General features: G+C 45.8%; 1 protein-coding gene across 11 annotated transcripts in view; it reads right to left on the reverse strand.

Moving 5' to 3' along the window:
• Nucleotides 1–14,552, reverse strand: part of ANKFN1 (ankyrin repeat and fibronectin type III domain containing 1) — a 376,151-nt gene that overhangs the window by 83,134 nt on the left and 278,465 nt on the right. For all 11 annotated transcript variants that reach the window (XM_053301930.1, XM_053301921.1, XM_053301928.1 and 8 more), the window contains 2 exons: nucleotides 10,790–10,887; nucleotides 6,411–6,501 (listed from right to left, as the gene is read on the reverse strand). In XM_053301930.1, coding sequence (XP_053157905.1) covers nucleotides 6,411–6,501; nucleotides 10,790–10,887 — 189 coding nt within the window. The remainder of the gene's footprint in view (nucleotides 1–6,410; nucleotides 6,502–10,789; nucleotides 10,888–14,552) is intronic.

Genomic DNA, 14,552 nt, shown 5'->3' on the forward strand with positions numbered 1-14,552 from the left:
TTTAACATATTTGTATACAGCCAAAAACTTACGTTTCTGGGCGGTTTACAATAAGAAAATACAAATTACAACAGAAAAAGTTAAAATGTTACAACAATTTAAAAAATTTAAAAATAACTTTTTTAAAGTTATCAGAGATGGAGAGGCTCTTATTCCAGCACGGAGTGCATTCCAAAGCTCCTGGGCAACAATGGAGAAGGCTTGTCCCTGAGTAGCCACCAGACGTGTCAGTGGCAACTGCAGACAAACCTCTCCTGATGATCTCAATGCGCAGTGGGGTTCATGTCAAAGAGGATGTTCTCAAATACCCAGGTCCTAAGCTGTTTGGGTTTTATAGGTTACTAGTCACATTAGGCCCGTTGCAATAACAGGCGCTAGAAGACCTTCGGGGCTGGTTCCTTTTCTCTCTCCTCTGGCCCCCCCGTCTCCGGCGGGGCCGAGTGTGGCTGCCGCCGCCATTGGGACCAGTCGCCCCGCCGCAGCCACCGCCGCCATCGGGCCCGGTCGCCCTGGCGTGGCCGCAGCCGCCATCGGGTCCCCGTCTCCGGCGGGGCCAAGTGTGTCCGCTGCCGCCATTGGGCCCGGTCGCCCCGCCGCGGCCGCCATCGGGTCTGGTCGCCTCGCCACGGCCGCCATCGGGCTCTCTTGCACCGCAACGCATTCGCAGAAGCCACGCATGCGCAAAACGCCCGTCAGAGACACGGACGCAGGTATCCTAGCATTTTATTATATAGGATAACCAGCACTTGTATTTTGCCCAAAAACTTATCGGCAGCCAGTGTACCTCTTTCAAAACTGGAGTAATATGGTTGAGATGATCCAGAGACCAACTTGGCCGCTGAATTTTGAACAAACTGCAATTTCCAGATTATGTACAAAGGCAGCCCCACAGAGTGCACTGCAGTAGTCAAGTCTGCAGATTACCAGCATAAGTACCGCTGTTTTGAGATCGTTTATCTCAAGAAATGGATGCAGCTGGAGTAACAGCCAAAGTGGATAGAAGACACTTCTATCAGCTAGTTAGACAATGAGGGGGTGAAAGAGATTATTAAGGAGGATACGGAGGTTGCAGAGAAGCTAAATGAGTTTTTGTAGCTGTCTTCATGGCAGAGGATACTGAGCATATACCTGTTCCTAAACCAGTCTTTTCGGGGATGGAGGCTAAAGAACTGAGTCAGATAGAAGTGAGAATAGATTATGTTCTAAACTGTCTGAAAAAAATTAAAAACTAGTGGGGTCCCGCAGGGATCTGTGCTGGGACCAGGGCTTTTTAATTTATTCATAAATGATCTAGAAGTAGGGGTAAGCAGCGAAGTGGCCAAATTTGCAGATGACAAACTATTTAGGGTAGTGAAATCCAAAACAGATTGTGAGGCACTCCAAATGGATCTTTCCAAACTGGGTGAGGGGGCGGCAAAATGGCAAATGCGGTTCAATGTTGGCAAGTGTAAAGTGATTGCACACTGGGACGAAAAACCCCAACTTCATGTATACGCTGATGGGATCTCAGCTGTTGGTGACTGACCAAGAGAGGGACCTTGGGGTCGTGGTGGACAGCTCGTTGAAAGTGTCAACTCAATGTGCAGCAGCTATGAAGATGGCCAATTCCATGCTAGGGATCATTAGGAAGGGGATTGAAAATAAAAAAGTTAACATTATAATGCCCTTATACAAAACTATGGTGTGGCCACACTTGGAGTACTGCATACAGTTCTGATCACCACATCTAAAGAAGGACATTGTAGAACTGGAAAAGGTGCAGAAGAGGGCAACCGAGATGAACAGGGGCCTAGAGCACCTTTCGTAAGGCTACAAAACCTGGAGCTTTTTAGTTTGGAAAAAAGATGACTGAGGGAAGATATGAGAAAGGTAAAGTGTGCTGTCGAGCCGGTTCGGCTCCTGGCAACCACAGAACCCTGTGGTTGTCTTTGGTAGAATACAGGAGGGATTTACCATTGCCATCTCCTGCCCAGTATGAGATGATGCCTTTCTTCCTATTTCGCTGCTGCCCGATATAGTTGTTTCCCATAGTCTGGGAAACATACCAGTGGGGATTTGAACCAGCAACCCCTGGTTTACTAGATATGGTGGAGGTCTATAAAATCATGCATTGTGTGGAGAAAGTGGATAGAGGGAATTTTTTCTCCCCCTCACATAACACTAGAACCAGGGGGTATCCCATGAAACTGATTGCTAGGAAATTTAGGACATTTCACACAATGCATAATCAACGTGGAATTCTCTGCCACAAGATGTGGTGACAACCAACAACCTGGATGGCTTTAAGAGGGGTTTGGATAACTTCATGGAGCAGAGGTCTAGCAAAGGCTACTAGTCGGAGTACTATAGGTCACCTCCAGCCTCAGAGGTAGGATGCCTCTGAATACCAGTTGCTGGGGAGTAATAGCAGGAGATAGGGCATGCCCTCAGCTCATGCCTGTAGACTTCCAGCGATGTCTGGTGGGCCACTGTGTGAAACAGGATGCTGGACTAGATGGGCCTTGGGTCTTATCCAGCAGGGCTGTTCTTATGTTCTAATGTTAACTTTTGGGCACCGCCACCGCCTCAACCTGGAACACCAGGAAGAGTTTTGGATCCAGAAGCACCCCCAGATGTGTATCTTTTCCTTCTGGGGAAGTGTGACCCCATCCAGAAGAGGCAGATCAAACCCATCTCCCGAGTTCCGACCCCGCATAGTAAGTACCTCTGTGTTATCTGGATTCAGACTCAGTTTGTTATCCCTCATCCAGCTCATCACTGCCTCCAGGCAGGTATTTAGGGAGGTTATGCCTTCTCCCGATGATGCTGACATGGAGAAATAGATTTGGGTGTCATCAGCATTCTGATAGCACCCTGCACCAAATCTCCTGATGATCTCGCCCAGCTGTTTCATGTAGATGTTAAACTACATTGCAGACAATATGGAGCCCTGAAGGACACCAAACAAAAGTTCAAATTTTGAAGAACAACAGACTCCAAGAGCACCATCTGGAACCTGCCCAAGATGTAGGAGCGGAACCGCCATAAAGCAGTTCCTCCCACTCCCAACCCCCTCAGACACTCCAGAAAGATAGTATGGTTGATAGTATTGAAAGCCGCCAAGAGATCCAAAAGGATCAACAGAGTCATACTTCCTCTGTCAATTCCCAGTTGGAGTTCATCCGTCAGGCCATCAGAGGCGTAACTATAGGGGGGGCAGGGGGGCACGTGCCCCGGGCGCCATCTTTTTTGGTTACATGGGGGGCGCCGCCATGACCAAATTTTTTAATTTTTTTAATTTTTTGTTAATACAAATGTTTCCTGCTCAGTGCAGCAGTGCTGCAGCAGTCAAGGGAGCGCGTCGGTGCCCCCTTCCCCACGAGCGGTCCCTTCCGCGCCGCCTGCGCCCCCCCGCATTGCTTTGCTGGCGCCTGGCGGCCAGTCAGTGGCCTGGCTTGGCAGCGGCGGCAGGCGCTTGTGAGGAAAAACCTAAGTATAATGTAGTATGTGGGGGGGCGGGGGGGGGGGCGCCATTTCAGTGCTTGCCCCGGGCGCCGATTTCCCTAGTTACGCCTCTGCAGGCCATCTGTCGATTCTCAATTGGAGATTATCCATCAGGCCGACCGAGGCAGTCTCCACTCCATAGCCTGCCTGAAAGCCAGTCTGAAGTGGGTCTAGATAATCAGTTTCCTCCAAGATTGTCTGGAGCTGGGAGGCTACCGCCCTCTCAGTTACCTTGCTCAGCCATGAAAGGTTAGAGACAGGCCTGTAGTTGCTTGACTTTAAGGGATCCAATGCAGGCTTCTTCAGAAGAGGTCTAATGATTGCCTCCTTAAGACAGGAAGGCATCCTGCCTTCCCTCAGAGAAGCATTTATAATATCTACCAGGCCTTCCACAACCCCGCTGCCAGACAGTATAAACTATGTCAGACAAAGGTCAAGAGAATAGGTGGCAGGCTGCACGGTTCCAAGCAGCTTATCCACATCCTCAGGAGTCATGAGCTGGAACCGATCCAACCTAATTACACAAGAGGAGTCACTTGACTACTCCTCTTTCAATAGATCGCAGCAAAGATGAATTTTCTTATTAATCTCTATAGGATGATTTCACCTTGTAACAAACAAAATATGCCCAATAAAATATAGCTGACATACAGTAACAATTAATATTATTTTCTATGTGAGAAAATTCAAGTTAAAAATCCAACTAAATAAAAAGTTCACTTTATACAAATTAAAAGGGAGCAATTCTATCTATTCATCAATTTAGTGACAAGAATAGTGACCACAGGAGTGAAAGGAGTTTTAAGCCTATTTGGGTAATACACAACACGTTCTTCAGGTTCTTGCCTGAGCAGAACCCTAAGACATCCTACATTTTCCAGAGGGACTCCTAGTTAGGGGTGTGCACGGAACCGGCATGAGCAGTTTGGTTCAAATTGCAACCAAATTAGAACTGAACTGCCTGGTCCGTGAACCGGTTCTTTAGAACTAGCGGTGATTTGTGCTGTTGAACTGGGTTGAACCGGCTCGACCATGTTCAAGTGCTTTGCTTGTAAAGGGAATCTGGTAAAGATTCCCCTCTACAAACAAAGGGGGATTCCCTGTCTAAATGGGTGTTCAGCTGGGTGAGCAAGAGGGCACCTTACTGGTTGCGGTGGTGGCTCCCCGGCAGTAGTGAGGGTCTGCAGTGGCGGCCCCTCTTGGCCCCGCTGGTACTTCCCCTTGCACCACAGACTGGCAGGTGGCCCTTTTCTGGCCTCTGTGCATGCGCAGAGGTCATTTATGTCACCACACAATTTGCATGGTGATGTAAATGGCCTCTGTGCATGTGTGGAAGTCACATAAATGGCCTCCATGCATTCACAGAGGCTGGAACTGGGCCACCCACTGGCCTGCAGTGCGGGGGTGGGGGAGTGCTGACAAATTCAAGAGGGGCCACCACTGTGGAGCTGCCCCCACCATCGCAAGGAGCCATTGCCACAGCTGCCCCTCCTGCCACAGCCAGTAAGGTGGCCTTTTGCTCATCCCCCTCTGAACCCCTTTTTAGACTGGGTCCCCCCCTTTGCTTGTAAAGGGGAATCCTTACTGGCAAGCAGGGCAATCGAGCAAGGCCAGTTTGGTTCAAACTTGGTTTGGCCCCCTCTTTTGGGAAGCCAGTATGGTTCGAACTTGAACCTGACCTGTTTGAATTGGAACAGATTTGATTTTAACTGGTTCTGCACACTCCTACTCCAAGTTAGGGAAAGATTCATGCTGAACCTCTTTTTAATGTTTTTTAAACAAGCTACTCATAAGCCATAAACTCAACTAGAGCAACTTCAGCCACATTTTGACTGAGTACACCTTGTAACACAGATTTCAGAGCAGACCAGAGCAATGAATGAAGCTCAAGTTAGTCTCAAGGTCAGACAACATCACAACAATCACCGAGAAATATTACACAACATGAGAGAAAGAGAACTGCCACTGTCCATTCTCACCACAACACTATCTCACAAACAAAACAAACCACAACTCAAGGAAGGAAGGCACCCACATTCTGCCTTTGTCAATCTGAGATCCAGCAAAACCAGATAGTTTAGCAGCAATAGCACAGCACATTATAGTCAGTGCTGAGAAGAGAAGACCACAAAACCAAACCTTCCTTGATTCCTTCCTCCTATCCTGATGTATCCTCCTCAAGAAAGGCACATTATAATCACTCAGAAGACCACAAAACCAAACCTTCCTTGATTCCTTCCTCCTATCCTGATGTATCCTCCTCAAGAATGGCACATTATAATCACTCATTATAATGAGTTATAATCACATTATATGAGTTATAATGAGTTATAATTACATTATAATCACTGCCTCCCAGTTCCTTTGAATACATTTTGAAACTCCCTTTTTGTGTGTTCCCTCCTCCCTTCCCCCAGCCAATAGGGGAACAGTTGCCCATGAAAACTCTTGATTTGTATGATAACAAACCAACAAGGAAGCAAGGAGACTGCAAGCCAATTGGAAGCCAGTGCCAGAAAACCAACCAGCAAGGGAAAAACAGGCCTCCAAAATGGCGCTTGAAACATTGAAACGTTTTGAATCAAAATGTTTTGTTTCAAGCTTGAAACAGGCCCTTTATTTAGAGGGTATTCTGTTTCGAGCACAGAACTCTTGAAACAACCCATTTATTTTCTAGTCAAAAGGTTTTGACATTGAAACGTTTTGCACATCCCTAACACAGAGTCAAATACACAACCAATCATAATGGAAACAGTACATGTCAATTTAATAAGTCATCCTTTGCTTTTTTAAACATTTCCTTTCTTGCTGCCAGGTCCATTTACCTCATCTCATAGTCAGTTTTACCACTCAGTGTTGTTTTTTAAAGAGAGAAAATGGTGGTCAAATACCACTAACAGTCAAGATTTAAAGAGATGAAAACCTACTAGAAGGAGAAGCACAGGTGGGTGTGGAAGTCTGAGGCTGCCCCCAGCCTTTCATGTTATAAGCAGAAACTCGGACGTAATAGCTTCGGCCCTGCAATGAAAGAAAAAACAGAAAGCCCCAAATTTACGAACATAGCCTGAATGGAGGTTCCAAGGTCATGTAGCTAATCAGTGGTAAAGAAATGAATTCAGTGACTCAAATGCATTTCTATTTAACAGGGTCAGCCTCACCTGCTGAGACCTCTGCCTAGGAGCCCTGCCTAGGAGCCCACTTTCGAGAGTCGTCTGGTTCTGCTGCATCTCCTCCTCACTGTTGCTTCCTGGGGGCTCTTCCAATGTCTGGGCCAGAGTGGAGGAGCCACAGGGTGAAATGGCAGTGAGGAGGAGGAGGAGGAGGAGGAGAAGGGTAGCTGTCACTCCTTGCTTCCTCATTAACTCTCCTTGATAAGCAAATAGCCCATAGCAATGTTGGTGAGGAAAATGAAGGCCCACTGCAGGGAAGGCCCACTGTGGCCCAGATGAAGGACATCTTGCCCAAAGGGCCCCAACACCTTTTGCCAGCACTGCTTTTTAGATTAGGGTTGTGCCAAAGTCCACTAATGTTGATAGTGGTTTTGAAATTATCATATTCAAGGCAGCTGAACCTATTATCGATTGCATAGTTTTGTTTATGAGCATCAATGATGTTATCATTTCAGATAGAGTGCTGACATCATCAACAAAATCACTGCCACGGCCAATCATACTGAATAGCACAGGGCAAAAGAGGGCAAAGATGAAGAAGAAAACAGCACCAAGAAGAAACAGCTGCTGGGGGAACAAAATGTTGCTGAATAGCACTGAATAAGTACTGTCGAAATAGAAAAAAATTGGTGGAAGGGGGACCATTCGGCACTTACAAAAATGAATGTGAATCTATGTAAGTAATTTTGGCTCAGTCTTATAACTACACTTTTCATGAAAAGAAAATGAACAGCTGTTTCAAAATCTAACAATTTTTATTAATATAAAGTAAATAAAGTTTATTATTATTCCAGTGTGTTTTAAAAGAGATCATTGTACCCACCTGTCCTGCCCATAGCTGATATAGCTGTCCTGCCCATTGCTGATATATGTTATACAGTCATCACAAAACCTATTTCCTTGTACCAACTATGTAAGAAGATCGTTTTAAGTGTTTCAATTTTTTTGTTACGAGCATCCTAGTTCCTACCAAAATAATGCCTAAGCATACCATCTTGGACATGATTTCAGCAGTCTTTAGATGTTGAACTCTCATCTATACACTTTGAATTGCATTTCATTGCTTATTATCTTGCGGTTATTTAAAACTTGTGCATTCTATATTTACTGTATCTGATTTCTCACCCACAGTTATTTACTCCTCGGAGCAATACCTGTGAATGGGGTAGGGTGGGGGGTGGAATGTCATGTCATGGAACATTGGAACATGGAACTCCCCACATAGAAAGATTCATGAGGAGGAGGAGAGATTCCCTGCTTACTCCTGATTCTCCTACTTACTCCATGACTATTATTGCTTTGCAAAGAAAAAGTATTACTTTCAACTTTTGTTTCAGATTCTAGCAGATCTGAGAAAGGGCCAAGATCAGGTCAATGAAACAAAAACATTATAAGTTCCCACAGAGATCTTTCATGTGTCCAATTGGCATTCACATCCACACTTCTTTCCAAGTGTTACAGATATCCAGCCCCTTGCTAATGCCTTCCTAGATATGAGTCATGTGTTCAGCCAACCAAAGGCACTATTTATTCACCCAATTAATTAATTGTGTTAGATAGACATCCTGCCTCTTCACTGGCATGCTCAAGGTGGCTAACAAAATTACCACTGGAGAAAAAGGTTCACATAATTCAGTACCAAATCAGAACAAACATCATATGAAAGATGATGCTTGACTGAAACTTGGAGCGTGAGATTTGGCTCCTCTTGATGATTATGTCAACTGAAGGCACCGATGGGTGGATTCCTTAGGATGAATTCTTCCCCAGACTAGTTCGTAAGTGACTTGAGTTCTTCACCACAGAATCAAGAAGTCTTGAGTCACTGACTGAGCCAATCCAGACAGCTTCGAGAACTTCCTCACCTCCTCCCTGCCAGCCTCCTTCCCCACTGTCTGCTTACTGAACTTGGTGATAGTAGGGTGGTGCCAGGGTAGTGAAAAAAATCAGCACTGGTGTTGTGGGGGGAAGAGAGAGACCTCCCACTGCGAGCCGGGCCGGAGGGGGGGGGGAGGGAGCAATGATACCATCATGTAGGACCCAGGGGGATTTTTTCTTTCCACTTCTGTTGTCATTCTGATATCCTACTCTCATTTATTTGCATTGCAGTAATGTATTTGCATTACACTAGTTCTTAGGAAGACTCCTCCAGTTCCAAGGACCACTGCATTTTTGCTCTGGCATGTTGCAGAGCAACTATAAGAGAGGGAGGAAAATACCATCTTGTGTCCATGCTGCAGTGCCCCAATTTTTTTCTTGAGGTGGAGTGAAGCCTTCCTCTCCTTCCACCCCATGGGACTGCTGCTGATTTTCCTGTTGCCCCTCCACTCTACTGCCAGTAAGACTGGTGACTAAAGGGCAGAGAGCTGCAGGGAGGCTGGCAGGAAGGGAGTGGAGGACATCTCTGAGTTTAGAGACTCTTGGGGCTCAGGAGGCTTGCCCCTCCTTTCTGGGGAGAGGGTGCTTTTTCAAGCTCTAGGAATTCTTTTCTAAGCCCAAGTTCAAAGAGTTTTACTGATGTCCCTAACTGAAGATCTTTCAGTGACAACAGCAGTGATGGGGATTGGAGTGCTTGCTTGCTTGGTCCCTCCCTCTGCTGCCGACAGTGAAGAACTTATATCAAAGCAGCAGTAATGGAAAAGGGTGCATCGTTTCCCTCACTTGCTTGCACATGATAGTATGATATGCCTTTTACTCAGAAGTAGGTCTCACGGAGTTCAATGGCACTTGCCTCCAAGCAAGGGTGGTATAGGACTGCAGTGCTAGTCTTCTGAGTGATATTCAGTTGTTGAAGTTCCGCAGGGACATAAGGAGCTGCCTTCAGATAAAAATGTCTATCTAACCCAGCACAGTCAATGCTGACAGGAACGGGCCTTGGAAGCAGAGAGTTTTCCATACGTCGGCTGCCAAACTTCCTTTAACTGGAGAAGGACTTGATCAAGACTACTGAGTTGATATATTTTCAACTGAACATGCACAGATCACTGGTTCTCCCATGGGCCTAAACTGAAGTTGAAAAACAATATTTTGGAAATCATCCCAAATTAGTACTCTAATGGGCCTCTCATAAATGTCCCGGCACTAGTATTGTACCGCTTAGACGAACTTGTGCATAAATGAAAAATATTTTATATATATATATATATATATATATATATATATATATATATATATATATATATATAAAATATAAAATATATATAAGCTACAAATCCAAACATATTAAAATGTTGATTCTAAAATCCAATTTGGAAGGACGTAGGGAAAAGATACTGAAGATGCTTCCCCTCCAAAATAATATTACCATCCTAATCCTGATGATACTTACTTGGAAATAAATTACATTATATTCAATGGGACTTACTTTTTCATGCATCTGTTTAGAATTCAGATGCATGTATTAAACTGCCAATTCAGAACTTTTGTATCTTCATCTACCACACCTAAATTTGATGGCCTCCATTATGGGGAGAACTGTAAATCATTCAGATTAGGAGAATATAAACAAGCAGTTTAAACCTGGGGGAATGCACTGGAGACTTTTTTCTTAAATTCATTTCAGCTGTAAATATTGATGCACATTTTGAATAAGGTTTGCTTTTGGCCACTATTGACAAAATCCACATTCAGTGCAAACTGAGCATCCCTAAAAATGCCAAGATTGCTCGTGGGGAGATTACTGTCCATCATCCAGTCAGTTTTAATCTCTATAAAAACACACCTCTTTCCTTTTAAGTTACTCCAGCCAGTGACTTTTGTTTCCCCAACGAAGCAGTGCAGATACAATTGTTATTTTAACTGTCAGACATGGAGTCAGGATTGGATCTTTCCAAAGCCTTTGATCTGCCCTAAGATTAGCCCATGATCCATGGCATGGTGACGTTCATTCCACTCTTTTCTGACATCCCCCCACCAGCACAGCAACTTGCAAAACAATCCATGCCGCCTGCCTATTCCTTTGCGATTTTCAGAAGCAAGATACCAGACAAAAAGTGCTTAATGAGTGGCAGCTCTTGGAATGAGTGGCAGCAGAGGAATGGCACTTAGCTGTTCTCTTCAAGCAGTTTAAATTCAAAATGTGGAGTTCTGCTAGCATTTGGGGTGCAGGCAATTTCAATTTATGACTTGTCGTTTACCATTGTGAGGCCGGTGATAATGCACCTCAAAGACAGAAGATTATCCATGATGATTTCCCCAGCCAAAGGAGAAAAGTCTTCTGAACAGCTCCATTCCACTAGAAAACAAATCAAACAGGAGAAGGTTAATCAGACATCAGTGTCAGATAATGGAATGTAGGCATTTGACTATTCACTTAATCTCCCCCTTGTTTGTCTCGTGCCTCTGTGTCAATAAAAAAAGTGTTTAAGACAGCCTTGGCATACAAGTTAAGCCAAGCAAACATTTGCTTTTATTTAAGAATTTACTTTCGCAAAGAGACAATATAAAAGAAAGAGAATTTTGGCAGGCAAACACAAGTACACAAGAATATCCATGGACTGCAAACCAGCAATCAAATCTTGTATTTAGGGGTAAGCTTTTGCGGGGTTGGCAGTGTGAGGCAACCCTGTGGGAGGGTTTCAGCTTATCCACATTAGTGTAAAAACTTTGAATAACTGTCCCCCACAGAAGCACAGTGAACTGGATCTGAGCTGAAATGTTTTTGCGGAACTTTCCCCACTTAAACCTGGTGGCTTTTAGAGGTGTGAAAACTTTCATTAAGCCATGCCCCCTTCACCTTTTCTGCATATGCTACCACCTGCTTGCATGGTCTGGGGGCAATGAATATCACGCTCCCCATGCTGCAGAGCACCATTTCATCAATTCTTCCCTAGTTCCTTCTTATCCAGAAGACATTGTGGGTGGGTTCACACTGAACCTGAGGTTCAGTGGAGCAGCCAGAACCATGGGATGTGCATGCACCTACTTCTGGTCTCTGGACAATTGGACCCATTGTACAAACTCACCAATCTCTGCATATTCTGCCCTACTTGCACTACAGAACACAACATCTGCCCCTCTCTTCAAACCTTAGTTACAGATGTAACTGTCATAGAACATGCCCAATCTCGGCATAGCCTTGTGAAGACCGGAAGTAGGGTGTACATGCATTCCAAGGGCTCTGGCCACTCTGCAGAACCTCAGGTTCAGCGTTAGGTGTGAACTCACCCAGAGTGAGGACAGGAAGCGTTGACTTGAGGCTTCCTGATGTCACCACCTAGTTGGGTAAAAGAAGGAACTACAAAGCATTAAAAAACAGTAGCCAGGAGTAGTGGAGACAGTGTAAATTGTGACCATGGCAATATGTGCCTTTCATGTGGTACCTGGCTTGGCTCGCATCTTTTAGCATTACAGATTGGAAGGGGGTGGGATATCAAATTACATAAAAGGTTCTACCTTGGGGCTGGCCAAGAGAGAGAGAGAGACACATGTATTCTACATTATACTTTTCACAGTTCTTTAGACATGGGTCTAATGTCTGAGAGTGCACCCTGCTTTTCAAACAAAATTTGAGAAGCAGCACTCTGGAGTCAAAGAAACTCTAACTTTCGTCCATTAACCTTGAGTTCCCTGAGGCTTTCACAACATAAGCACCACAGACTTTATTGAGAGTCATAGTACTATCTCCAGCCACCACTATGAAAATTTAGAGGCTGTTAATGTAACATCGTGTAGGGGTTCCGCCTGTGAGTAGCCGCCTTTCATTATAGCACGCCTGTAAGTGTCATTATACTTGATGGCCTGTCACATTTTCCATTGTAAACCACGATTTTCTAGGCTTTATAACTTTTGCTGCATTAAATCACTTCAAACTAAAGCTGGGTATACAGGCTGCCAAGCCAGACAAGTTCCATTACTCTGCCAGCATAAATTGGGGAAGACCATCCCAGTTTGTTTAATGTCAAACAAAAGGAATGTGCAGTCTTGTCAGACATTGCCATTTTCTCCCTGAAGACCTGTGCTGAAAAAATGGTCTTCAGTTTGTGGCCATTCTTTGTCATCATGTGCGATAAAACCATACAAACAATACATTGGTGAGACCTGGAAAGCAAAGAGGAGCAAAGCTGACAATCACAGAATCTTCAAGAAGCTGACACCACATTATAGTGAGTTTTAGTCAAGAGCCTAAGAATCATGAAGTTAGAACGTGGTGGGGAGGTGGTGGGGGCGGGGGCTCCATAAAATCTGTGTTTATTTCAGCAAAGTAAGCACTTAGCTATCATCGCTGCAGAGAAAGAGTGACTATGGGACAGCAGAAAGCAGCTTTTCTCATAGTGAAGGCCAGGAGTCAGGGAAGCTATTCCCATGACCACCGGAAAGCTGGCTAAGGGAGCTTAGCCCACATTCCAGTAGTCGTGGGAACTACCGGGCTCACAGGCGAGCCCGGTGCTCCCAAGGCGGCTAGCCCGCCTAAACCACCCTTTCCTTAAATGAGGTTAACGGAGCAAGCGCTCCATTAACCCCATTTCATTGCTCATGTGTCGACGACACAAGAGTAGACTCCTGGGCTCGGGGTCTCTCTCCAGGATCCCTGCACATTTACATGGCCCCTGATCGATGGAGCCGGCAGTTGTGTAGGTGGCTGATCCAGCCGCCTAGCTACGAGCCCAGCTGCTTGTCTGCAGGGAGAGCAGGCTAAGCCTGCCTTCCCCACAGAACCCCCTCAAGCGCTTCACACGTGTTGTGTGAAGTGCCTCAGAGAAAGCTCCCACTGACCTTAAGTGTGACTCCCTGACAAATTGTTTATTAGACCTGCGCGAAGCTTCAGCTGAACCTGAACACTCTGCACAGCTCCTCTAGAACCATGTGGAGGCCACCATTTCCATTGCACAGGGCTGCGCTTTGCCCAGCCCCAATGGGGCTTCTTTAAGGGAAACAGAGCTCTCTTTAGCCCAGAGCCACCTCTGAAAGAACACACTGGTCACACAGAAAGAACACACAGAGTTCTGTGGGGAAAACCCTGAGAAGGACTACACATCTCAATGCTCACTAAGGGCCTTCCAAGATGGTGTCAGGCAGTGGCATCGTGAGCACACAAGCAGCCTGTGTTTGCCCCCCTCCCGGTGCAGGGCCCCAGCCTGGTGATGTATGTAGCCTCAGCCCAGTGGTGTACACACTCAGGCCCACCCCCATGACCTGCGGCAGCATCTTGCCGCCACTCCTGTGCCAGCCGCCTCCACTGCTTGCAAATCCTTCCCCTTGGTCTGGGAGTTGGAAGCAAGAAGTGTGGGTGGAGGCAGAACTGGTGGAGGTGGAGGCAGGCCCGTGAGTGGAGGCAGGCATTGGGCAGGTGCAGGAACAGCAGCAGTCGTGGCCAGCCAACTGGTCAGTGGTGAGAAGGTAGAAGCATGGCCCCGAGGGATGAAAGGGCCCCAAGGGTTGGAGGGACCCATATTCTGAGGATACACTGAAAGCTGCCCCTGGTGCTGGGGCTTGACAGGGTTCCACTTCTCTTAAAGGGACTCCCTGGTGCTGGGGAAAGTGCAACACTGTGCAGAGGTCAGCATGGTAGGAAATGGCTCTTACACTGAAGTCCCTCCCACCCCGCAGCTCCCACTTGAAACACAGTGAAGATCACAGCTCCAAATTTTTCAGAACTGATCATCATGGGTCAGAGGCCACCAAGAAAATCAAAAGGCTTAAATTAGAGTAACTGCTAGTGCAGTGGCGAAAGCGACACGTGAATCCCATGTAGGTACTATGTGGGTACAAGCAAAGGAAAGCATAATGCTTTTTCTGTCAATTAGACTTGATCAAGTAGATGGTACGGTCACTAAACTGTCACACATCATATGGCTCAAACGCAGACAGCATGGCCCAAACATAGAACTATTTCATAACTAGTGGGTGACAACTGGTGTTGAAGGCTGCTCTGGGAAAAACCAGAGTGAATACCTACTA

Source organism: Hemicordylus capensis, chromosome 2 (assembly GCF_027244095.1).
Source record: "Hemicordylus capensis ecotype Gifberg chromosome 2, rHemCap1.1.pri, whole genome shotgun sequence".
In the NCBI taxonomy this organism is placed as follows: Eukaryota; Metazoa; Chordata; class Lepidosauria; order Squamata; family Cordylidae; genus Hemicordylus; species Hemicordylus capensis.